Here is a 25,031-nt window from a genome sequence, read left to right on the forward strand (position 1 = left end):
GAAAATTGATGCAACAGAAGCTTGTGAAACACGAAAGACACCAAATGCGCAGTGCGCGCTGCGCATCAAAGATTGATGATCGCACAGCGTTATTTTCACAAACTTAAAGCTTGTAAATAATAATTATCATAATCAAAAAAACTTGTGAAATGTTGACTCTTTAAGGCATAAACGCAAAAAAAAACTAAACCAGGATAAATGTACAATTTGTGCAAAATAGATTTAATTCTTTAACAAAAAAAGTTAGTCTGTCTGGTATTTAAATTATTTTTGAGATTTTGCCGCTTTGGGAAGATCTTTGTTAATTTCTACAAGTGAATTTTTATTTTAATTTTCTGCCAAAAGTGTATGTTAAAATTTGTAATCCTTACGGCATTATCGGCAATCGATGAACTCTCGCTAAGACAAAGAGCTGTATGCAAGACGTCTTAAGATAGAAGGCTATGCGAGCCTGGAAACTGACTGAATAAGATGCACTAAAAGTGTATTATAAACTAAAAACAAAAAACGTTGTCACAAACCGTTACTTTAATAACTAAAATTTTCAACAAATCTCACCGAATTGGGTTTCTTAAAGCTTGTCCGTTTCAAGTTTCGAACGGAGCCCATACGTTGACATTGACTTCTATTTTATAACTCATTGGTTGTTAGTAAATTCAGGAACAACCGTCAGCCCGGGACACCAGATGTCAATTCCGGGAATGTCCCGGCCATTCCAGGACGGTTGGTAGCCCTACTCGACACGCGACGACCACCCCTCCAAAGTCCGAACGCTCTCTTCGTTGCCGATAATCTCAATGCAAATATATTGTGGACGTAACACGTTAAACGGGCGAAATATGCCCGTCTCGTTTCTTTTTAGTAGCGGGCGAGAGCGCTCTATCAAGAGAAGGACTGGTAACGCTATAAACTATTCAGCGAATACATTACGTAATGGAAGATAAAGAGAAAGCGTTTCTGCCATATTCCAGCCACCTCAAAAGTCGGTTGTTGCAATAATTCAAATCTGCTCGCGTACCACTTGAAAAGCCCCCGCGTATCACTAGTGGCACGCGTACCACAGGTTGAGAATCACTGATCTATCCAATACCATTGATCAAGACAATTAAAACATCGTTCTCTACCCTTCTGAATATTAAAGAAAATCATAAATTTCGGATACTCCTTGCTAAACCTCGAATTGTATTGAGTTTTTTAATTGACTACTTGAGATGTCAACACTGGTTCCTGATATCTACCCAAGTAATATTCAGAAACCAAATTGTTATTTATTCATTCTTGCAATATACCTTTCTTGCATTACACCTAAGAGTCGCTGTTCTGAAATGGCTAATTTTGAATCCACATCTGTGTTAAAACAGATATTGAGAATTGGTTCACATTGCTTGGTTTATCTAATTGTTTCATTCATTTTGATTCAAATTACCTAAATTTCAATTACCTCATCCAGTTTCATTTTATTATGGCATCCTCCTGTGATGATAGCTACAGATTTTGGGGATGATTTTAGATTTTGCGATTGGCAATCAACAAGATTAAAACAAATTAGGTTGGGTGATTGTTTGAAACAATATGAAGAACAATATGGAAGTAAAAAGGAGCCTGCTCACAAGAGATGCCAATAGGCTCGGCAACCTAACCCACAGCCCTGGGACAATAATATGATATGAACCGCAGGCGCGTTTTTCTTAATATGTATCTTCTTTTTTTTCTATTATGCATTATCTCATCATTATATTATGCTTATATTTACATTTAAATCAGGTTGTGCGTCATCTTGGTGTACATACTCCAGGGGCGCCAAATATTGTATGTAACTATAACTTGTTATAACTGAATACCATACTCCATATTGAAGTACAGTTAGTTCATTTCGTTATGAATGAATTTCTTATCTGCTTTTGGCCAAATGCTAATTAATATTGGGCTAAGGAAATTAGATTCAAGTAAAATACCAATTACCAAATGGGCAGCATAGTTTTTTTTTTAAATCGTCATTTGGCCGTATATTGGTTAAAAACGTTACTGGACCACAGGAAAAAAATTATTACCTTGTAAATGAGACATCGCAGAGCCTTGCTGCATACCTGAAAAGGACGGTCTTCGTTATATTTTAAATTGAACGTTTCAAATTAAATTTATTTTAAAAAAAATAAAATAAAATTTATTAATTGCATTTAGAAATAAAAATTGTCAAATGTCTTGCGTATTTATCTCCCCTAGACGTAACCGAATAAATATATTGACATTTTGAGTCTTGTTTTAGGTAAGGTAAATGTCAGCAATTAAATCATGTTCGATTATGATGAGTGAAAAAAATTATTTTAATTCTCTCATTCAAAGTCAATGCTTGAGTGAAAATCTATTCCAGAACAGGCAATTAAATAATTTATTACATTTTTTTTGTTACGTTACTCCCAAACTAATTAAAACAAATGGCTAAGTACAACTGACCTTCATATTGTTGCTTTCTTTCTGCCACAGTCGCTGTCATATCAACATCAGTTTCCAAACAATATTCATGTCTTTGATTTGGGTCTAGTATTAAAAATAAATTTTTGAATAAGTTTTACATAAGTTTTCAAAAAAAAAAAAAATACATTTTTACCCGATTTACCTGTGGATGAACATCTTGAAGAATTATTTTTTAACAGGAGGAAGCTGTTACATATATTTTTGAGTCGGGTCTTACTACTTACTGAATACAGCGCGAAACACCGCAAAGAGCGCAACACAGAGAAAAACAGCGCGAAACAGAAGGAAACCAGCGCAAAACAGGAGACGCAGTTATTGCCGAAATTTTATCTTCTTTTTTTGGTGCCCCAGAAGTATGTGCACGAAGATGTCGCACAACCTGAATACTAACAGCTACTCATATACTATTTTGTTTCCAGCACCAAGATGCCACACAACCTGAATCCTGACTGCTACACACACACACACACACATACTATTTTCAGGATGTGTGCCATTTTGTGTCCAGCACCAAGATCTCGCACAACCTGAATCCTAACCGCTACACATACTATTTTCAGGTTGTGCGCCATGTTGTTCCCTACCCCAAGATGTCGCACAACCTGAATCCTAACCGCTACACCAGGGGGCGGCAACCTACGGCCCGCGGGCTTTGCTGAATTATAGCAACAAAACAGCTGTTTTGACGATTATATTCTTTACAGAAGTAACAGAATTCATTATGAAACACGTGTATAGACTAAATTATATTATAACCTAACAAGTATATAATTCACAATTACTCGTTTAATGAGCCTATAATTTAATTATAATTAGACAAATGGCAAAAAACGCCGAAAAGTTGATGCCAATCGCAAACAGTTTATTGGCGCAAAAAATATTCAAATGGTAAATCTTCACGCGCTGCTTGTAGTTTACCTTCTGGCCTGTGTGAAAAAATATAATTCATAGGCCATCCGTTCAGTTTTTAACTTTCTAAAAATATGTGCGGCCCGTCAATGACTTGCAACCGTGAATTTTGGCCCGCGAGTGACGAAAGGTTGCCAACCCCTGGGGGGTTCGGGTTCCAGCGGTTGCTGGAATTTTCTGAAAAGTGAAAAAGTTGCCGATAACACGTGCAATTGCCTTCTGCTATAATCGCCGTTCGTTTTCATCAACGCGGCATGTTATTTATGCCGTGAACGCCCTTTACATTGGTGTTTATTCTCTTTAAATCACAAATTTGTGCCGCGGGAACAATGATAATTATTTTATTTTTGTACTCGCACGGAAATGTGAAAACTGAAAAAGCGTGCAATTGCCTTCTGCTAAAATCGCCCATGTTTTCATCAGCGTGTTATTTAGGCCGTAACGCCCTTACGTCGGTTTTTATTCTTTCTAAATCATAAATTTGTGCCACGATAAACATGATAATTATTTTATTTTTGTACTTTGCACGGAATTGTGAATTCGTTCGGTGGCTAGGTTCTAAAGACAAAAGAAGGAGTAAAACCGCGATCTAAATTTGATTGAAAAGCGGCATTATAAAATACTGAAAATAAAACCGTAAACAATATAAGTTTTGTTGAGTCCCGCGACAGTCTAAAAACGCTTTTCTAGTCGCAAAATCGCAAAATTTCGTGTGCCTACGGCGCACATTATGGTTGGTCGCCGTTTAGGAACATACCGTCACTTAAATCGAAACACGATTAATTGTGAGTGGGAAAAAATTGTCGTAGAAAATTTTCGTGTTATAATTAAACAAGGTTGAAAACACGATTTTTTCCCGGTTTGTGATGATATATAAGATAATTAATCCGAAGTATATCCATTAATTTTTATTGTACTGAAATAAATTTTACTCCATGAGAATTTACAGTAGATTTACGGATTTTTCAGTAAGTTTTATCTTTAAAAATAATCGGAGTGTCAGCATTGCGATTGAAGGGAGTCAATGTTACAAGCACATCTCAAATTTGTCGAATTTGCAAAATAGAAAAAAATACGGATCAAAACAATATATGATAGGCGACGGGCAGTTACCACAAATTTTTATGTCGGCAAATGGCCGAGTTGTTTTAAAATTGTGAATTGTAAAAACTTGTTTTGTTTTGTCGACGCAAACGCTGGTTAAAATGAAGAGAATTACATTAATAAAGCAAGATATTTTAATATGCCCTCATCGGCCACGAATTGATTACTTTGCACAACAGAAAATCATTTTTCGTTGTAAACGTCGGCTCTTTTAACAAGTGGCGTATTCGCGGCGATGAATATGTATTTTTGATTTAACGATATACTTCATATGCATTTTCATTGTACGAAATAAAATTGTACTTTTCGGGATTTTATATCAGTTACTGAGATTTTTCTAACGGCGATAAGGAGTTGGCAAGATTCCAAAAATACGTATTAAAATTAAATACACCGTTTATCTCATATTTTTATGTCCACCGATCGCCGTGGCATTTCAGAGAACTAATGTTTTAATTTTGACGTAAGAAGAAGCAACCGCGAGTTACGTTGGACACAATTAAACTAATATATAAAGACATTTTAGAATTTTGTAGTTGTCAGAGATTGAATATTTCACGCGACAAGAATAATCATTATACGCTGAAAAGACGTCCCTTCAACGAGCGCGTAATGCGAAGACTGTTACAGACCGCAATGGGAATTTATGATTATGGATCCCTCCCCCCTCCTTTAAAAAATCCTGGCTGCGCGCCTGAGTAGTAAGACCGTTTTTGAGTTTTATTAATTATAACATCAAACTTTGTAATTTGTCTTGAATAATATAGAAATGTTAGATTAGAAAACTTACTACAAAATCTTTACTAGTTGATATATAGCATTTTCAATCATAGAGTGTTATGTTCTGGGTGTGGATAGAATACGATTTACATATTTATCTAAGGGGATACGAGAGCTGGTAGGAAGGCTTAATCATATGATGAACCGCGGCCTCTCGTCCGGTTACTGGTCATTGTAGGGTACGGGATTAGTGAGCCAGTTATTTATTTTTAGAAACATGAACTCGGAGGTGTAGGAAGCTGTAACCACCGACCAGTGGTTACGTGAACCCCCCTACAGCAACGAGGAATCCAGCAATCCACTTACACATAACTAACTATTCACAACTGTACAACACATAACAGGATATGCAGTTAAAAGTTGAGATATATATACGGCAGCTTAACGAAATTAACCACATTATTAAACCATTAGAACATAACCCAAACTAATCAACTGGAATTGAAACAAATTTATCATACAGAATGAATGCAATTACATTTACGCCACTCGAAAATTTGAACTAACCTGATGTTTTCCTTGTGTCTCCTAACGACATATTGAAATTATGTGCATCATAGGTTACATTGCGCTGACCTAATGAAATGGAGATAAAAAAAATTTGATTCAGATGTTTGAAAGCTGGCACATTATGCTAAGCATTAGGAACACTTTGACATCACACAGTTATTTACCAAACACAGCAAATCACTACAAAATCCTATGAGATATGGTTGAGTGCTGAGGAAAACTGAGTCAGCTGAAGTCACTTTGTGAAAGAATCAAAGTGAAGGTAAATATCAATCAATCCTGGTTGCAAACATGAAGACATTTTTTACAGAGTTACAATTAGAAAAAAAAAACATTGCTGGAGTATGATTTACCATGTAAATTAATGCTTTATTGGTAAAATAAATTGGTATCTATTAGCTTGTTGCAGCGATTACTCAGCATAGGCCATAGGAGGTGGGCAAATTGTGACCCATGGCCCATTAAGTGTTTCATTCGGCCCACTTATGTTTGCTGAAGTTACGAATATAATTTTTTTAGATATAAATTTTCGTTGAAAATATTATAATGAGTAATGACCTATTTTTTTTTATAGTACTGGTATTTCATATTGAGTTTCGAGCCTGCGGCCCAGTAACCAAGTCTATTATCTGTAACGGGATCCTAGTTTTAATTTTCTAAATAACATTGGTTGCAATATAGAGATTTAAAGTCGTTATGCCTCATATTCATTCATAAAAACACATTTTAAAATGCAAAGTTAAACATCGAAATCGTCTTTGCCCTTGTGATTTAGAAGTGCAGCGACTTGATTTGTGTCAAGACTTGAACATATGATTTGTTGTGACTTAAACTCAACATGAGACTCTTGATTCACAGCTTTTTTTCCAGTATGATTATGCAAATGGAGATTGCTGGACTGTAGCAAAGTGATTTCTTTGATATCTAATCCAGTGGTTCTTGTAAAGGAAAAAGGAAAATAAATTTTACGGCCAGCATTGTGCCCGCTGCCAACTGCTCTGTGGATTTCTTGGGGAGGGGGGAGTGGTCGTTCATGTCCCTTCTAAAATTGTGATCACGTTATCACAATTTTAAAAAGGACGTAGCCATTTTAGTAGTGATATAGCAAACATAGCCATTTTAATGGGGACAAATCGGAAATAGTCATTTTAGTAGGAATATATTGGAATCGCGATTTTAGAAGGGACATAGCGGGCATATGGGACAAAGCCATTTTATAACTACCTGTTTATACTAGTAACAGGTAGAGGGTTTTTCAATGGAATGCATTTGCTTTTCAACATTTCTGAATTCGAATACCGGTAATAACATTTTTTTATTACATTTTATGGGCAATGAATGTTGATAAAACACACCTGAGATATGCTCTCAGATTACTTACGTGGAGGCTGTTGAGTAATCACTTGTTGATTGCTTGCTTCTTGCTGTTGAGCGAAAGCATTGTTTGTAGATGGTGTGGCACCTACAAGAAATATATATGAGTAAATAAAGACCTAAAACTTGTTTGAAAAGAGTAAATTAGTATGTTATTTCATGCTGAGAGGAAACAAGATCAACAAAATCGACTTTCCATCCTTGAGAATAAATAAAATGAAATTGTAGAAGCACATCATAATTTTCTATTACATCTGTAGAATAATGACAATTGCTAAATCCTGTGTTGGTGCAGTAGGACAGGGGTTCTAAATCTTTTGGTTTCATGGAACCCGTGATGAGTTTGACTATTATTTATGGAGCCCTACAGTAAATTTATAAAAAATGATCGATTGATACTTTTAGATAAAGTCATATTTGAATTATCGACTTGTTGCCAAATTTCGACACTACTGTGTCAATTTACATTAATGATGTTAATTTTAATGCTTTTATGGACAGATGCAAATTAGCCAAGTCTGTATTATAAATAAGTGAATGAATAGCTCGCGGAATCCTTAGGTTTCTCTAACGGAGTCCTGGAGCTACGTACCAAGCACTTTGAGAACCTAAGTAGTGGGAGATCATATTTCTCAATTTGAAAACAGGCATCCACTAGATGTCGTGTGAACCAATGAGAAACCCAATCTCAAATTCCGCATTGAAATTGCGATTGTATTATATTCAGATTATCATTTCAATATCAATATATTTTCATAAATACTAGTTTGTCTTCCTCTGTAGGGAAGCCACAGAAATGAAAAATGAACTATATTAGCAATAAAAGTACATACATATTGTTAAAAATAAGCTAATATTTTCAAACAAAAGATAGGGTTTCCTCATATTAAATGTCAATAGGTGGTGCTGTTGCATCATCTGGATCAATAAAAGTTACAATCCGCCGATTATAAAATTGTTGACTATGAGTTTATTATCTGGCATTTGATTTTACATAAAAAATATTGATTTTTCTCTCAAACAAACATTGTTTTGATTGGTTTATTATTTTCTACTATTATCAGTAGTTAAATGAGTCACAAAAATCAAAAATATTCAACATTTATGCTAAATTTGAATTTTTGTTTCCACTAAGTTTCAAATTATAATTCCAATTCTTTTTACCAATACAGTGGAATATGAAAATTTAAACCAGCTCTCACAATAATATCCTATAAAAATAACTTTGACTTTATAATTTAGGCATATTGAGACGGCGGAGTGCATGGTGCTAAGCGTAAAAAAATTCGCTTGCCACCGCACCTCTGATTACCCTGCGTGCATTCGCAGGTTTAAATCTCAGACAGAGATAGTTATGTGCGAGAAGATTGCTTAACTACTAGCCGCCATAGGGTGGTTCAAGTAACCGCTGATCGGTTACAGCTTCCTCCACCATCAAACACATGCTTTCAAAAACAAATAACTCGCTAACTAATCCTATACCCAACATGAACTGGTAACTGGACGAGAGGCCTTGCTTCACCATGTGATTAAGATATATTATCGGCTTTTCTTCCCGGATAGATATGTGAATCCTATCACAATTTTGATAAGAAACTCACCAGTCTGAGAAGTTGGACCACTATGAGGTGGTTGATTGTGTGCAAAAACAGGAGTTTGAAATTGTCCAGCTCTTCCACCTAAAAATACTTATATTGAAACTACAGTTTCATAATTAAATCACCAAATCTTTTTAAGTAGATATTAAAACCTTGGGTGTTGCTGTTCGATAACCTGATTTGGTTCCCCGCGACTTCCCTTCCACAGTAAATTGTATAATTACCTCTTTTTTGAATATTGTACATGATCGTTTTTATTGGCTGGTACTTGACTAGTTACTTCAAAAAAACCTTTTTATCAATTCTCAAAGTACGCCTTTACTGGCCTGATATTATATAATGAAAGATGTTTACGTATAAGAATTACTAATATATTTGCCAATAAATAGTGGTGAAAAAGGGCTTACCAGTAGCAGCTGGAAAATTAGGTGCACTGTGATAAGGTTCTTGGCCATATGCATTACCAGTAGTTCTATATTGTGCAGCTCTTTCATCTAAATGAAAAGTTCAATTTATAAATTTAAATATAATGAGCAGAACTCCCTAGGCCCGAATCTCAAGCTAAGTTGAATCAAGAGTCATACATGTCCGGGTAAAAGTAATTCCAAAACTTTTCGAATACCGAGTCAAGCAGAATCCTTGCACCCCAAGGTGTCTGGTAGGTACACTTTTTTGTATGATAGGTACAGTGACGGAAATTTAGCAAAGTCGATTCTCAAGTCATGTCTGAGTCCCGGCAAATTACAACTTTGAGCATATAGTCAAGTAGATTCTTCGCACCCCTGAGTGTCATGTCAAAAAGATAACATTGAAATCAGTGGTGACCAACCCATGGCTCGTGAGCCGCATGTAACTCTTGTGGCAGTTTTATGCGGCTCTTTTCATCTTGTTTATTCTAAGTAAAATAACTTGCTAAATAACGATCATCAAATTTCGATTCAAAATATTATGATTGGTTACCATCCTCCTATTATGTCAAAGACACACGAGCACGAGCTTCATTCATTTTAACATACAATTGTACATTATTACGACACAATTGCATTCTTTGGTGTGAAAAGCTTTTATTGTACTGTGCTGTGAGATAATTGTGTGACAAAGAATTTATGATTTACTCGCCCTTAAAATGTTAATAACAAAATCACTAGTTGGCTTGAGTTTCATTCAGTTCGAAAACCTGGCTTGTCGCATAAAAAAAAAACAGGGTAAACAGTGGTATCATACATGTTTCTACCACTTAAAGTGTGAATCTTGTATAATAAAATGAAAATATGTCCCACCCTTTTTCTTTCTGTCATGACTTCTTGATCTTCCTCTGGGACCTCGACCCTTGGTACTGCTCTTTTGATTATTGTGTTCTTCTAAAAAAAAGAATACTGAGAATTTTTTTATCACAAATCAGGATAGCATAAAACTTTTCGATCCACAGTAAAGGTTTTCACTAGTCAATGAGTTTTCTGAACATAAAATAATTTTTAAATTTTCACATTAAGTAATTTTCTTTTGTCCAGCTGTTTCTGGTGGTGTTAACTTGAAATACTCCAAGTATTACAGTTGTTATGGCCAGATAATGATTTATTTCCGATACAAGTACATAATACAATTAAGCAAACAACAATAAGCAAAAAAATGTATACGGAGGGGGACGGGCAAGACTTCCAAGGTCAACAAGGTCGACCGACCCCTAAGGTGAAATTCTACCAAGACAGGCCATAAACAGGGTTCTTATGGGTACTACCGAAGTATTAGAACCAAGATAGTAGACACTGGAATGTAATATGCTTTCCAGGTTAGAGTTAGGCCAAACTTTTATTCCAATTTTCCTTATTTTAGTCCCATTACGAGTTTAGTAACTAGCCAAGTGACTTCTGTAGTATTTGTACGTGATATTATGCCCCAACCTGGTACGCATATTACATTCCAGTGTCCGCTATCTTGGTTCACATACTTCGGGAATACCCATTATTGGACACGAAATGGACATAACAATCGTTTCAATATTATGTTGTTATTGTTATTTTCTTTCGTCATTATCATTAAAAAATCGCTTTTCTCTTCGAATACTGGACCAATTGCTTTGAAATTTTTCTCCAGAAGGCTATTACATTTTCGCTATGATGTCATCAAAATTATTGCCATTGGGTGGCGCTACGTGTTCATATATTTGAGCATTGCTCTCTTGTTCTTCTTAGTATTGTAATCATTGCCTGTAGCCAGGCAACAATGGACTATTTTAGCTGATACACATACTACCCGGTGTCCGCCATCTTGGTTCGCATACTTTGGGAGTACCCAATAATGTAATACAGGAAGTCCTCGACTTACGACGTTGTTCCGTTCTCGAGACGCGGTGTAACCCGAATTTCAGTGTAAGTCAGAACATTATACTGTACAGTACATAAATTACTCTATACATATCGTACTGTATTGTGAAGTATGGTACAGTAATAAAATGTACAAATAATGCAAAAAGTACTTTATTAAAAAAACAGAAAAAAATTCCATATCACATGAATAAAGCAAATACTGTACAGTACAGTGTTATCTTTTATATTTTTCATGTCGCGACCGTCGTAACCCGAGGACTCCCTGTAATGATAAAATCCAAATTATAGCGCACTGTAACACTGTAAATAAGTAAACCTGCTTTTCATAACATATTGACAATTGCATTCCTTTATAATTCAAAATATTTCAAGAGATTTATGTACAAGACACGAACCTTTGGGGTCACCAGGAATATCATTCTTTTTAGATTTTGGTCTGGTTACTGCTTCACTTCCTAGACCTGCTGAGAGCTTCACTGCTGATGGATCTGTAAAACCAATAATTGAATTGAATTTTTTAAGTGAATTCACTCAATTCAATTTTCTAAACAAAATGTTTTTTTTTAGATTTACGCATTAGGTAATTTTCTTCTGTTTAGCTTTTTCTGGCATTGTTGACTTGAACTATTCCAAGTATTACAATTGTTGCGGTGAGGAAAGGTACAAGTCAGACAAATCACTGCCTATTGTCCCAATACCAGTCCAGTATGGAATTAGTTAGTTATTTCTGATGAGCAGACAATCAATCAATTTTATTTTGGTAACTCTGATAGAAACAATACAAAAACAAACAAACAAATTGCAGAGGACCTGGAGGACGGGCATTTATACAGCATTCCTACAAACCATCTGACTGCAGTGAAGCGGGATTATTATGGGAGATCTTGTGGAACTATCTTTCAATGAGGCCATTAATAGGCTTGTGTTTTAACAGATAATTTATAATAATCTAAACATAAGAAAAAAACATTAACAACTGCATTCCATTGCAATCTGCTTCTAGCCGTCGTTTAAAAGATTTACGCTTATGAAACGAACCTTTTGGATTGCTAGGAATATTATTCTCTTCAGATTTTGGTCTGGTGTCTGTTCCACTTCCTAGACTAGCTGTGGGCTTTACTGCTGATGGATCTGAAAAACAATTATTGAATTAAATTTTTTTTAAGTGAATTCACTCAAATCAAGATCACTCTCGCTCACTTAAGAAGGAGATTCACTTCTGAGTGACAACTTAGGTGCCGAAGACCCTAGTGTAAACTGAGGATTAGATAGACTCGACAAATTCTAAAAAGATAACAGGGCTTAAATAATTTGAGAGCTACTGCTGAAAAAGATATTTGTGTTTTAACTAACCTTTTGGATCTAGTACAGCTGGTGTTTTTTCCTTATTTTTTTGTCCGGGTTTAGCTTCTTCTCTAGGAGTATCTGGTGAAGGTCTCGGACGAAATCCTGGATCTGAATTGACAGTTATTTATTCACATAATCATTTTTATATCGAATAAAAAGGTGTGTTATCTTTCACAAACAATGATAACTAATTATTATTGAAGTATTATTGTTTTGTTTCTGTTGCTTCAAATGTTTTATAGTGTTGACATTCTTTGCGAAATAACATCTCTCTCTCTCTCCATGCTTCAGTGCTTACCATTAGGAAAACTAATGTCTTTCTACCAACTGAATCAAGTGAAATGTTTTTTTTATGTCTATGGATATTGTATAAACTCTTCTATCAGTGATCATTTTATTTTCAGTTAGCTAAGAATTCAAGACCTTGCTATGATGAAATTAACTTGAATACAAATTGATGCTCACCCGAATGAGTCTTATTTCAATTTTTTTTTTTTTCAAAAATAACACTGAGGCTTATTTTGAGGGTTGGCTTTATTTTCATCTATCAAAATTTTTAAAATTCAGGCTAGGTCTTATTCTCGAGGAAATACAGATGATAAATTAAATCTCATATATCCACTTTATTTTTCTTCCATTTTAGTACGAAGCATCATCCTTGCAAATTTTGTACCTTGAAAATAATAATCAGTAACAGATAGAAGTCCAACCTTGGTTTCTGTCCTCTTTTCCAGAAATTTTCTTTTTGCCTGGGGGACTTTGTATCTTAGGTGGAGTTTGTGTAGCAGACATTTTCTTGCATGCCAGGAATGCAATGGTAAGCTTGATTGAAGAAACTACTTTGTAAATTGAATTGAGTAAATGCTAAAAAAATACAAGGCACACAGTTTAATTATGGTGAATCGATGGACAACATCCCTAACCCAAAGCAAAGTTGAAGTCAGCATAGTGGGTTCGAATATTGGCTCGGCAGATTGGCGCCTTGTGTTAGGCGTTAGGAATATGCTTGCCGTTGCGTCTCTGATTACCCAGGTTCAAATTCTGTGGGGGCTAATTATGTGCGAGAGGATTCCTGGTTTCATGCTTGGATGGCGCACAACCTGACCATAGTATGTGTACCAGGTTAGGTTTATCAAGTTGTGCGCAATCTCGGGAGCGCCAGAAAAGAATGTCTCACTTCAAGATTGCGATGTTAAGACAACTATTGAGCAAGGCTGGCGGCTTTCATGACTGAGAATTATAATTTTGTAATAAAATTCGTCTTTTAACATTTTATTACCTTTTAAATAAGTACCAGATCACGACTAAACTAACTTTGCTTCACGAGTCTTGTATGTGCTGAACAAACACGTTGGCTCATATAAGACTATAATTTATGTCGGTTAATTTAACAATTTTTGTCTAAAATAAACGTGGCGCTCATCGCAGAGTAAATTTGTAAATGTTGCCGTGGACCCGAAACCGACATGGTAGTAAGTAGGTAGGGCATTTTTGAAAGTTTTTTTTTACATTACGAAATAAAGATGTATTATAACAACGAGGGAAGTCCATAAATACGGAAAACAAATAACTGCCTAATTTATACCATCCCTAACATGGGCTGGTGGCCGGACGATATACCATGGTTCGCTAGATGATTAAGCGTTGATATCGGCATTCCTCTCTCTTGTGATAAATATGTAAATCATATTCTATCCGTTCTCCATTGCTCAAAATCATGCGTTTGAAATGACACCATAAAACGATGCTAGTTTTTGGCGCCAAAAATATATTCGAAGCAACAATAAAACAAAACACTAATAATTAACTACTAGCAATAACTCCCGATTCGCGTATTAACTGGCAAAACATCATTTTCTACAAGGTCAAGCAAATATTTATCGACCGATTAAAAATTAACGGCCTGTACCTAAGAGAGAACTTAAAATTGTTTGGGGTAAATACGGCCGATAACACCAACATAATATCGAAAAGTTTTGATAGGGTTAGGGTTAGAGGCTGTTTATCTTTCGGTGGCTTAGTTCTGCTTTTGTGCTTTGTTTTGAACGTTATAGAGAGCCGCGTGACGTCAGATTTGACGCCAGAAACACTGATCATAAAGCTAACGCCATGTTTGGCGCAAGCGTTGCAACGTAAATTTCAGGCAGGTCGCAATCATGGCCGACGTTAACTATTGCGGGACCCTGTGCAATTCGGATTCCGCAAGCCCAGTCTGAGTACAGTCAGAAATAATGTTCCAAAATTAGAATTTAGAAACACACAGACTTTTACATGATTGCACGGTAGGACGGTTAAATTAACACCCGACACCTAGTATTATTGAGGAGCCTACGGTAGCGCGAGACCCGTTGGGGTCTCAAAGGTTGCGTTGGCCAAAGCATGGCTATGGCCAAAATCCATCTTATAAAATCGCGGGTATGTTAAACATCGTTTTGTAAGTATTTATTAAATTGAGGCGAAACGCTGCCTCTGCCAGACAACGAGACTATTAATAGTTCCCGGTACAATACCGCTAAAAACTTTCACTTTATTTTGGGAAAGTTTTACATGGGGCTTCTATACTGCCTACTCGGTTACGCATTTTGGGAGGCTTGGTATTATATACATTTTTAGACATTCGTTGGGTTATATTTGGAAAATATAACGGGTGTTAATAAAAGCTTATTTTTTTTATTAAATTGCGAAGGAAATTTATAGAAACCTTATATTGTTTTGGCCCTCACAAATGTATTAAGTAAAGTACAAATACCTAAAAACAATTACTGATCAAAAAACAACGTTCTTCCATGGTCAAGTTTAGCGCGTAAAGAAGCCGTAAGTTAAGATTGTCCGACTGGAAATATTTAAATACATCCAATTCCCAATAGCTAAAAATATAAAAAGCAGCGTGTAATCCTCTTTAAACAATGAATTTATTCTGAAGCACGCATAACTGGTAATAAACTAGAATATCGGTTAATAACCGTAGACTTATCGATCGAAGGTTAGGGATCCCCCAAAACAGTGGTCTTACTCCATAGTGACACCGTGTGTCCCATCACTAATTAATTAATAACTCGCTAATTAGGAGACATAATTCATCCAAAATCAAAAGGCTTCTGATCCGAGCTATGATGAATGCACGTGCAAAATTTCGAGCAGATTCAACCTCGCTTTCGTGAGATATCGCGTGCATCTAACACACAGACAAACAGACATACAGACAGACAAATACCTATCAACATACTTACCGATCTTAAGATCGATAAGTAACAACATTGTGGCGATCCATTTATACCAGTGGATTTAAACTTTTGATATCGTTACCCCTATATGAAATTACCAAGGGCCCAATTACCCCTTTGACAATCTCTAAGTGGAATAAGCTAAATTCGTCTTTTCATAAAAATACAGTAGTCATATGTCATATAGTTATCTCTTTTTCTCCACTGAAAATGACGATAATACTAAAACCTACTGCCTATCTTACGATCCGAGTCTGAAATACTAAACTTGCGCGAACTCTGCATTTTAGCCTTCAGTCTGTACGACGAAGTATTGTTATTATGTCCTTACTAACCGTGTGACTCGATGACTACACTCATGGACTAGACGCGAGCATTGAAGCAGCTTTTCTGCAGACTAGTCAAAAATATGGGGATTGCAAAATAAATTATGAAACAGTTAACGTCTGGATTACCCTCAAAAAATTACCAAATCACCCCCTTAGGGGTGATTACCCCCAGTTTGAGTACCAATGATCTCTATACAAACACACACTCTACAGAGGCAAGTAGATAAATTATTCACATATTTAACCATCGGTGACCGTACATTTGAACCCATGTGTATATCCACGGGTTCAATCTATATGCGTGTGCTGAAATCCTTGGGTTAGGGTTAGTATGGGTTCATATATCCGTAAAACAAAAAAAATTTCCATAGGTGCAAATGGTCATGCATATGGTCTTATAGTGATTTCTTATTCTTAATAGGTAACGTTATGTTCGAAAAGACCTCAATTTTTTTTTTAATTGAGCAAAGTAGATTAGTGCAATCTAGATTAGTGTATTTTGCGAGAAACCTGCTTAATTAAGCAACTATAATCACAGTTTACACGCTTGACTGAATCATTTTAAGAGTCTTATATACATCTCAAGCAAGAACATAACATTGCATTCTACTAGCCGTCGAGAAACCAGCTTGGATTAGTCAGTTGCACTGAAATCATATTCCGTAACAAATCCTACGCAATTGTCGGCGGCGCGTTGGCGGGTTATTATGATTACGCAATTAAAAAACGAAATTACAAATAAAATATCTTAGCGTGCACCAAAAATAGAGCAAGTTTTTTTGATTTGTCAAATCATTAAGTTCAGCCGATTGCAAGGTTTTTGTTGGTTTTTCGCGGTTTTCGCACGTTTTGGCAAGATTTTTCTGTGGCTTTCAATTAAGGCATCAATCCAAATTAGTGTATTTTACGAGAAACACGATTAAGCCGCGAGAAACCTGGTTCATACACTAAATCGAAACGCTTCCTTAGAGTCTTATACACATCTAAACCAAGAATATAACATTACCGTCGGTAAATAAGTTTGAATAGTCAGTTGAATTTGTAAGTAATTGAAATACTAAGAACGGTGACTATTACATCCGCTTTGTCAATTCGGTTCTGCTTTCGCTCATCGCGAAGGACGTTTGAAGGTTCCTTTGTCAGAACTTGTTATCATTGAATACCCACGTAAGCGTGTCAGAGAAACGCTAAAATGGCCCACTTCGAAATTAATAATAACACTATAAAATTTTCGTTGTTTTAAAGTATGTACCAACGTCCATGTAACATATACGCGGGGGCCATACATATCTAACAGTTACCTATTACCAAACCTGACATAAACGGGTAAACGGACCAGATTACGTGGTTCGCCATGTGATAAGGTTGATTTTTAAACACTGATCATTTCGCCGGGGCTTATCGCGAGGGACGATTGAAGGTTTCTTTGTCAGATCTTATTATCATTTAATGCCCACGTAAGCGTGTCATAGAAACGCTAAAACAGGCCACTTCGAAATTAATATCAACACGACAAAAATTTCGTTTATTTTTTAATAAAAAAGCACGCCTATGTCGCATATCCGCTGAGGCCATCCATATCTAACAGTTATATATATATTACCATACCTGACATAGACGGGTAACCGGGCCCGAGGCCGTGGTTTTCTATAACCAACATTGATTTTCTGCGTCACCCTTGTCACTGTGAAATGCCATTTTTATGTGTTTTTTTTCCTAGCTTTTGTTCGCATCGAGTGTATTTTCATTTTGATGAAAAATAAACTACTGACCGACCGATATAATTGAGCCATCTTATTGAATGGTTTATTTGTTAACGAATATTATTACTTTTTCTTTGCCAATTCGGTTCTGCTTTCGTCAGGGCTTTATTGAAGGACGTCTGAAGGTTCTTTGACACAACCTACTGTCATGTAATGTCCGCGTAAGCCTGTTAGAGTAACGCTAAATAGGCCTACCTCAAAATTATTAATAACACTATTTTTTTTTGTTTTATTAAAAGTGTGTACCAACGTCCATGTAGTATATTTGCTGAGACCATACATAACTAAGACTTACCCACTACCATACCAGACAAAGACGGGTAAACGGGCCAGAGACCGTGGTTCGCCATATTATTAAATCATTTTATCGAAATCGGTTCGGATGATTTGTAAATGGTGTTTATTACTTCTCTTTGTCAATTCGGTTCCGCCCTTTGTCAGGACGTCTAAAGGTTCCTTTACCGGAACTTATTGCCACGTAATGTCCACGTAAGCATGTTCCCCTGAGAGCGGGGAGTGAACTCGAAAACTCAAATCCACAACTTCAACTTTTCCAAGCTCATGGCGCCAGATTAAATAGCAATATCGGGCTAACATTTTCAAACTTATCACTGGGGGAGAGAAAACCGATAGGACGGCTTAATCACATGGCGAACCACGACCTCTCGCCCTGTGTCCGGTCCATGTCGGGTATTGGATTGTCGGGTTACACATCAGTTGCCTGTTCCATATGCACGGACTTCAAAATTCGTCTGTTCATTTCAAACTCGTAGACTTGAATTTCTGCGGTTGGACTCGCATGTGCGTTGTCACTATAATATTATTTATGATTCCTTTGTCATAACAACTAGCTACAACCAGTACTTTTCCGCATAAACCACGCATATATATTTATAATTTCAAAATCTTGTACTAATAAAATAATATATCTACAATCTACACGGACGCCTCGAAAAGTATTCGCAAGCAAAACCTGTTAACTTACTGACGACCGAGCAACTGACTATCGAAGCGGAATCAGTAACATAAAACCGAAAACAAGAGAAAGTGGAGAAAAACTGTTCGTGCTTTACAGTAGGCCGCACCGCCTATTCACAACCTGGGTATTTCCCTTCGCGCACCTGAGGTTATTCTACGCTCGAAAGCATTCCTCTGTAGCAATGAATAGGCGTGGGCCAAATAGTTGGTGATCGTACATTTGAACGCATATATTTGCACTCGTATATCCGCGGGTTCAATCTTTATGAGGGTGCTAAAATCTATGAGTTAGCGTAGTATGGTTCAAATGTCCGTAAGTCCGTATTCCATAGGTGCAATAGTATACAAGTGCAATTGTCGTGGGTTCAGATGTACGTGGGTTCAAATGTAATGAAACCCAAATGAAGTTATCTCGTGGTGTGTGTACCTGGTCGGGGTTAGGCCATGATTTTATTCCGACTTTCCTTATTTTAGTTATATCACGAGTTCAGGACTGTCCTTTTTTAGCCAAGTGAATGTAAGCGAACAAAATTAGTTACCTCCACATTGGCACATACGCTTTTGCAGCGCCACGTATCCAACCAGGGCTGGATCAAACAATAGCAAATATTAAGCAAATTAGGCACATTTTGGCATCGAATGGCGTTCAACGGCGTCTCAGTGTTCGAGTTGGTCTAACGACTCAAACCTCAATTTTGGCCCGGTTTAAATAAATTTTTGCTTAGTGTTCATTCTCATGTATCCTTTATATATGTTTGTAGGCATTAGAACTATTTCCCAAAAAAATATCATGCAAATTTATCATAATTTGGCCTTCAATCGGTAATGAATACTGTTAAAAACCATCAGTCGTTTAACGTTTAAATAGCATTTCACCGTAACTTCAATACTGTTAAAAAGCGTCAGTCGTTGAATGTTCAAATGGAATTTCACCGTTACTTCAATACTGTTAAAAAGCGTCAGTCTTCGAATGTTCAAAGAGCATTTCACCGTAACTTCAATATTGATAAAAAGCGTCAGTCGTTGAACGTTCAAATAGAATTTCACCGTAACTTCAATACTGTTAAAAAGCGTTAGTCGTTGAATGTTCAAATAGAATTCCAATGTAATATAAATAATGTTGAAAAGCGTTAGTCGTTAAATGTTTGAATAGCATTTCACCGCAAATTCAATTTTATTAATATTCCATTTCACTGAAGATATTAGTTAGGGTCATTACAACGTGAGACTAGCTCTATTTAGCCTTGCTCTATTATGATGACGCACTTGTAGGCGTATAATAAAGCAAGGAGTCAGAGATAAGACGTCATTACGTGAACGCAGGCATGTGACAAGGAGCAATCTTAGAGAGATAAGGCAGGCAGAAAAGTTTTTTATATTTCTATATTTTTTATATCTATATTTTTATTTCAAGTCTATGCTTCCGAAAACATATAACTGGCTAACTAATCCTATACCCGACATGGACGGACCATCGGGGAGAGGCTATGGTTCGCCATATGATCAGGATAGGATTTACACATTTTTCCCGGCGGAGAGGAAAGCCGAAAAGACGGTTAAATCATATCGCGAACCACGGTCATCGTATCGACTTTCCTCTCCCCGGGATATATATGTAAATCCCAGTGGCGGCGCGTGGTCATTTTGACAACCGGGGCAAGCTACTGCGGGACCAAGTCACCCCCATCTACGGGGACAGGATGAGCGCTGTAAGTTCTCCCATCATTTTATGAGTATAAAAACCATTCCATCGGTAACAACCAATCGGCAAAAGCGACAATTTTTAACGATAAGAAAGTGTCTTTAAAACCGGTCCAAGTCAAGGGATTAATAAATTTAGACATAGTTTATTTTGAAACCTCTTTCAAAAGGAAAGGCAATATTTACCCAGATAAATACAATGACATATTAACAGAAACTTCGGGAAAGCAGACAAAACCTAAAATAAGGTTTAAAACGTTACTATGAAGAAAGGAAAGTTAATGCAAAGATAAGGACATGCGTCGCTCACTCATAGATATATATGCTGCTATACTTCTACTGCTTGAACATATATGCAACACGCCGCGGTTTCTTGGAAGCAAAATGCTAAATAACGCGCTGATTAAAGTCATGCATCCCAGAAATAACGTCTCTGTGAATGGATAAAACAGCCAAGGAATTTAATCTATCTTGCTTCATTGTGTTTCTGAGATACGTTTTAATACGCTTCAGCGTGCTGAATGTTCGCTCTGCGTCGGCGGAAGAAATAGGCGTCGTCAAAATGATGTACAGAAATTTTGCAGACGCCGCAAAGGTAGTTACTAGAGTGTTATCTATGAGGAACCCATAGAGCGCGCAAGTTGATGTGATGTTCAAAAAAGTTTGATTGGTGTATATACATCGCAATTCATTTTCCAATTTACCCACGTTTATCATGGGGTAAAATTTGGAGACAGTAGCCAACAGATGGATGGGAAATTGACGTGCAAATTTTGAAAAATTTTTGGGGTTCATCAAAGAGAACGCGTCGCCGGCAAGGTGTTCAGTGCGCAGACGATCGCCTATTTGATTCACTAGAATGTCACAGCATTCCTTTGCAGACAAAATCAAACGCTGCGTTGTTTGTCCGCGGCGTAAAGAAGCACTCCATGTGTCGTCGTATTTTATTGTTTCCCGGATACGAGATACAGCATCGCAGAAGTCTGAAATACACGACTGCACAGACGCTCCATCCATTAGCCTTGACTGCAATGCGCCGTATAATACATCCACGTGATAGAATATTGTGGAGAAAAAAGCGAGAAAAAATGAAAACTCACCCTCTTCTAGCAGACGCTTTAGACCTGCCGCCTCCCTCACAGAGCGTTCGTCCCAAACCGGAGAGCTCTGAATGCCATTGAAACACTCAATGAGCTCAGACCTAATTTCGGACACGCCCTGCACCACGCGTGATTGGAAGTTCCAACGTGTTGGTGCACAAGCTGGGAGACGGCAGCTACATATCTGGCGAAGGAGGTCAGAGCGCTTCGGCGAAACGGAAAAAAATGAAGAAAACCCCGAAACATTTGCAAAAAATAAAAGGACGAGAAGGGTATCAAAACACATATTTTTAATAACGAGGTTAAATTGGTGTGCATAACAATGTAAAAAATGCGCATGAGGAAAATCTTCTTTTATATAAACTTGAACACCATGTTTCGACCCACTCATGACTGCCGCGCCGTCATAAGTTTGAGCTATCAATTTTGACTTCGCGTTGTAAGGCTGTAACACTTCTTTCAGTACAGCCGATATCCCGCAAGCCGTGCGATCAACGATCGGTACAAAGCTGTGAAATCTCTCGGTAGGTTTACCATCTTTCACAAACCGAAAAATCACAGCCAGTTGGGAAACGCACGTGATGTCAGTTGTCTCGTCAGACTGAATCGAAAGGAACTGGCAATTCTCAATTTCCAGAGCCAAATGTTGTAAATAAATTTTATACATTGAGTCGAGCAAATCATTTTGGATATCCTTAGATGTCCCTTTCGAAACAGTTGCGGCATTAAGATGATCTCTCAATACTGTATCTAGGGATGCGGTGTATTCCACCATATCCAAAAATACCCCTCTATTAGAAGAGCCAGCCCGTTCATCGTGCCCACGGAAGGACAGCTCGTGACAACCAATGAACTTCAAAACATCTATCAATCGACCGAGAACATGGCGGTTTTTCTCGACGTTTTGGTTGTGCCGACGAATAGAAACCGCGCGTCCGAATGTTCCGAATGTTCGGTATTTTACTGCATTGTCCAGATGCTCCATAGAAGATTGATGATCCCTGGCACGCTCGGAAAGATGTTTAAGATCTCTAAAACCAAATTTACACCAACGTGAGTCACGGGCGGTAGCAAAAAGTAGGCAATAAAAACAAAAAAGTGCATTTTTGTCCTCGCTGTAACACAACCATTCGTGTTTTTTATACCAAGTTTCTGCGCAGAATGTACGCCGACGCTTTCCTCCGTCATGGGATTGTTCCAGTGAACAATTTTTTGGTTGATAAGGCCCAAGACGTTGTACCTCTAATTTTTGTTCCAGCGGCAGCTGCGAAAACGGAGTGCGAAGTAGTGCATCAACCTTATACATTATGAGGTCTAAGGCTAAGAAATGCGAAGCCGGAAAGAAGTGAGGAGCTCAAAAGGAATGTGGAAAATCGAAAGCAAATGGACTAAAGGGGTCTAACTGATTCAAATAGCGAAACAAGCGACAAAAACGAAGGCGAGGAAACTATCAACTCTTCAAGCAACCAACGAACGAGAAGGAATGCGTGAATATGTCAACACGTTGTTGTAAGAAACGTCGGCATTGTGTCGTCATAATTTCGGGGCTAGCCCCGATCGGCCCCGATGATTTAGTAAAAGAAACAGAAAACAAACGAGACAAACGCGGCGAGTGGAAGATAAAAGAGAGAAAACGATATACAATGAGCAACCGGGGCAAAATCGGCGTCGCCCCGTTGACGTTCGGCGAAGGCTTTGCGAGCGAAAAATGAACCATGTCGGGAGAATATGACTAGTGTAGACAGTCTGTGCAACCGATATTGAGGTGTTTTTTGAATATTTTTTATTATACCGGAAAAACAACCGGGGCATTGCCCCGGTTGGCCCTATTGACGCGCCGCCACTGGTAAATCCTATTTTACACGTCAAAAAAGGCTATCGCCGCAAGATTCGCGTAATCGGCAACCTCAAAGCGTCAATTGTGCGCTGCGATTACAGCGTCGTCGTTGTGACTTTGGATATTTATTGCTCCCTGTTCAACGAACATTTTCGAAATACCATTCCAGTTATGACAATATCGGGATATCGTCTTCGTCAACAATCAATTCATTTAACCTCTCGCATATAGCCATATCCGCACGGAAAGAATTGAAGAATATGCACAGTTCAATTTCGTAATTGATTTTCGTAATAGAATGTTTTCATATTTTATTCCGCGTTATTTTATTTATTTCTTAAGTTGTGTATTCATATATTCTTTTAATTTTGTCGCGATCTTTTAGGCACCAAACCTTGGAAAATCAAATTTTCATGCCAACATTTTTTTGCGAATAAAAGCTTTCTTTAACTTACTGTTGATAACGCCTAAAAAACTTTTCGCTTTTTTTCTCATCAGCGAAAGTTTGAAATCGCGACTCTGATTCCGGGGAAATCAGAATTTCAACTCCAGACTGCCAACTATAAATTCAGCAATTTGTATGTTAGAAGAGCCTGATATATTTATTGCCAGACCATAATGCATTTTACATTTCAAGTCACTGATCTGCAAATTATCTTTTTTAGACGTGTGAAATGTGACACAATTATATATTATTTTTTCCCCACTTTGTGATAGCTAGAAGAAACTCACTTACATGCAGTGAGGGGATTCAGCCGGTTCGGACCAAAGTGACTATAACTTTGACTTTTATAGTCACTTTGGTTCGCACCGGTTCTATAGAACCGTCTCACAGAATTTTATGAGATCATCGAACCGGTTAGCATTATTGGTCACTGTCAATAATTTCTTGTAAAAGAACCGGTTGAAAAATATGACTTTTGTGATGGAACCGGCTGACAAAAAAAATGAATCTCACCACTGCTTACATGCACAGTTTTTATAAACTCTAAATTTCAATTGCGTTTGTCATAATTGCGTTTTTGATATTGCATTCAAAATGGCACCATATGACAACCGCGGCCACAATTTTTTTTTTCAATTTTAATTTGAAAAAGTGTTGCTCTGTTCTTCTTCTGATCGGTGTTTTCACATGTTAAATTGATATAAAAGTTATTGCCCGACTTTGCATAGTGTGTGTTTATTTTGTTGCGTACTTTCCCTGTGTTTAGTGAACGGCAAAGCGCTCTTGGATAAAACCAACGACTAAGCATTAAAACCAACAAGAGGAAAGGAGTCCGAAAACTTTCTAACAGTTGGTGGACGGACACGTACTTGAAGGTTTTTAATTATTTACTGAGTTATGCTCGTCTCCAAGGTAACCCTGCATTTTGTTTTTTGTTTTGTTGTTGTCTTGTTTTATGCCAGAGCGACCAAAATAAAATTGATTGATTGAAGATCGAATAGCTATTTGACCGATTATTCCTTATGAGGACTCCAGCACAACATATGTCGAGTCAGCTGACCTTTGCCTCCAGGGGAAAAGAATCTGGTACTACCAGGCAAAAAATAAGCGTTACCGGTACCATTATTGGCGTTAGCCCTTGTTTCTGCTGGATGATTTCATAACCTGCGTTTATCGCAGAAGTTGGAATTTACTATAAACAGATAATTATACCCGTATAGTACCGTACTT

At 37.2% G+C, this 25,031-nt stretch overlaps 1 protein-coding gene across 2 annotated transcripts in view; it reads right to left on the reverse strand.

Moving 5' to 3' along the window:
• LOC120329799 (receptor-type tyrosine-protein phosphatase beta-like) overlaps positions 1–13,284 on the reverse strand; it is a 28,063-nt gene extending 14,779 nt beyond the window's left edge. Inside the window, exons 1-11 of one of the 2 annotated variants that reach the window (XM_078118850.1) lie at positions 13,135–13,284; positions 12,431–12,532; positions 12,116–12,208; positions 11,473–11,565; positions 10,031–10,108; positions 9,158–9,244; positions 8,754–8,831; positions 7,160–7,240; positions 5,776–5,844; positions 2,455–2,538; positions 2,052–2,087 (exon numbers count right to left, since the gene is read on the reverse strand). In XM_078118850.1, the coding sequence (XP_077974976.1) occupies positions 2,052–2,087; positions 2,455–2,538; positions 5,776–5,844; positions 7,160–7,240; positions 8,754–8,831; positions 9,158–9,244; positions 10,031–10,108; positions 11,473–11,565; positions 12,116–12,208; positions 12,431–12,532; positions 13,135–13,216 (883 nt within the window). In that variant the 5' untranslated portion in view covers positions 13,217–13,284. Of the gene's footprint in view, positions 1–2,051; positions 2,088–2,454; positions 2,539–5,775; positions 5,845–7,159; positions 7,241–8,753; positions 8,832–9,157; positions 9,245–10,030; positions 10,112–11,472; positions 11,566–12,115; positions 12,209–12,430; positions 12,533–13,134 lie in introns of both variants that reach the window. The other variant, XM_078118849.1, reaches the window with a different exon arrangement.
• Between the last annotated feature and the right edge of the window lie 11,747 nt (positions 13,285–25,031).

This window comes from Styela clava, chromosome 12, assembly GCF_964204865.1.
Source record: "Styela clava chromosome 12, kaStyClav1.hap1.2, whole genome shotgun sequence".
In the NCBI taxonomy this organism is placed as follows: domain Eukaryota; kingdom Metazoa; phylum Chordata; class Ascidiacea; order Stolidobranchia; family Styelidae; genus Styela; species Styela clava.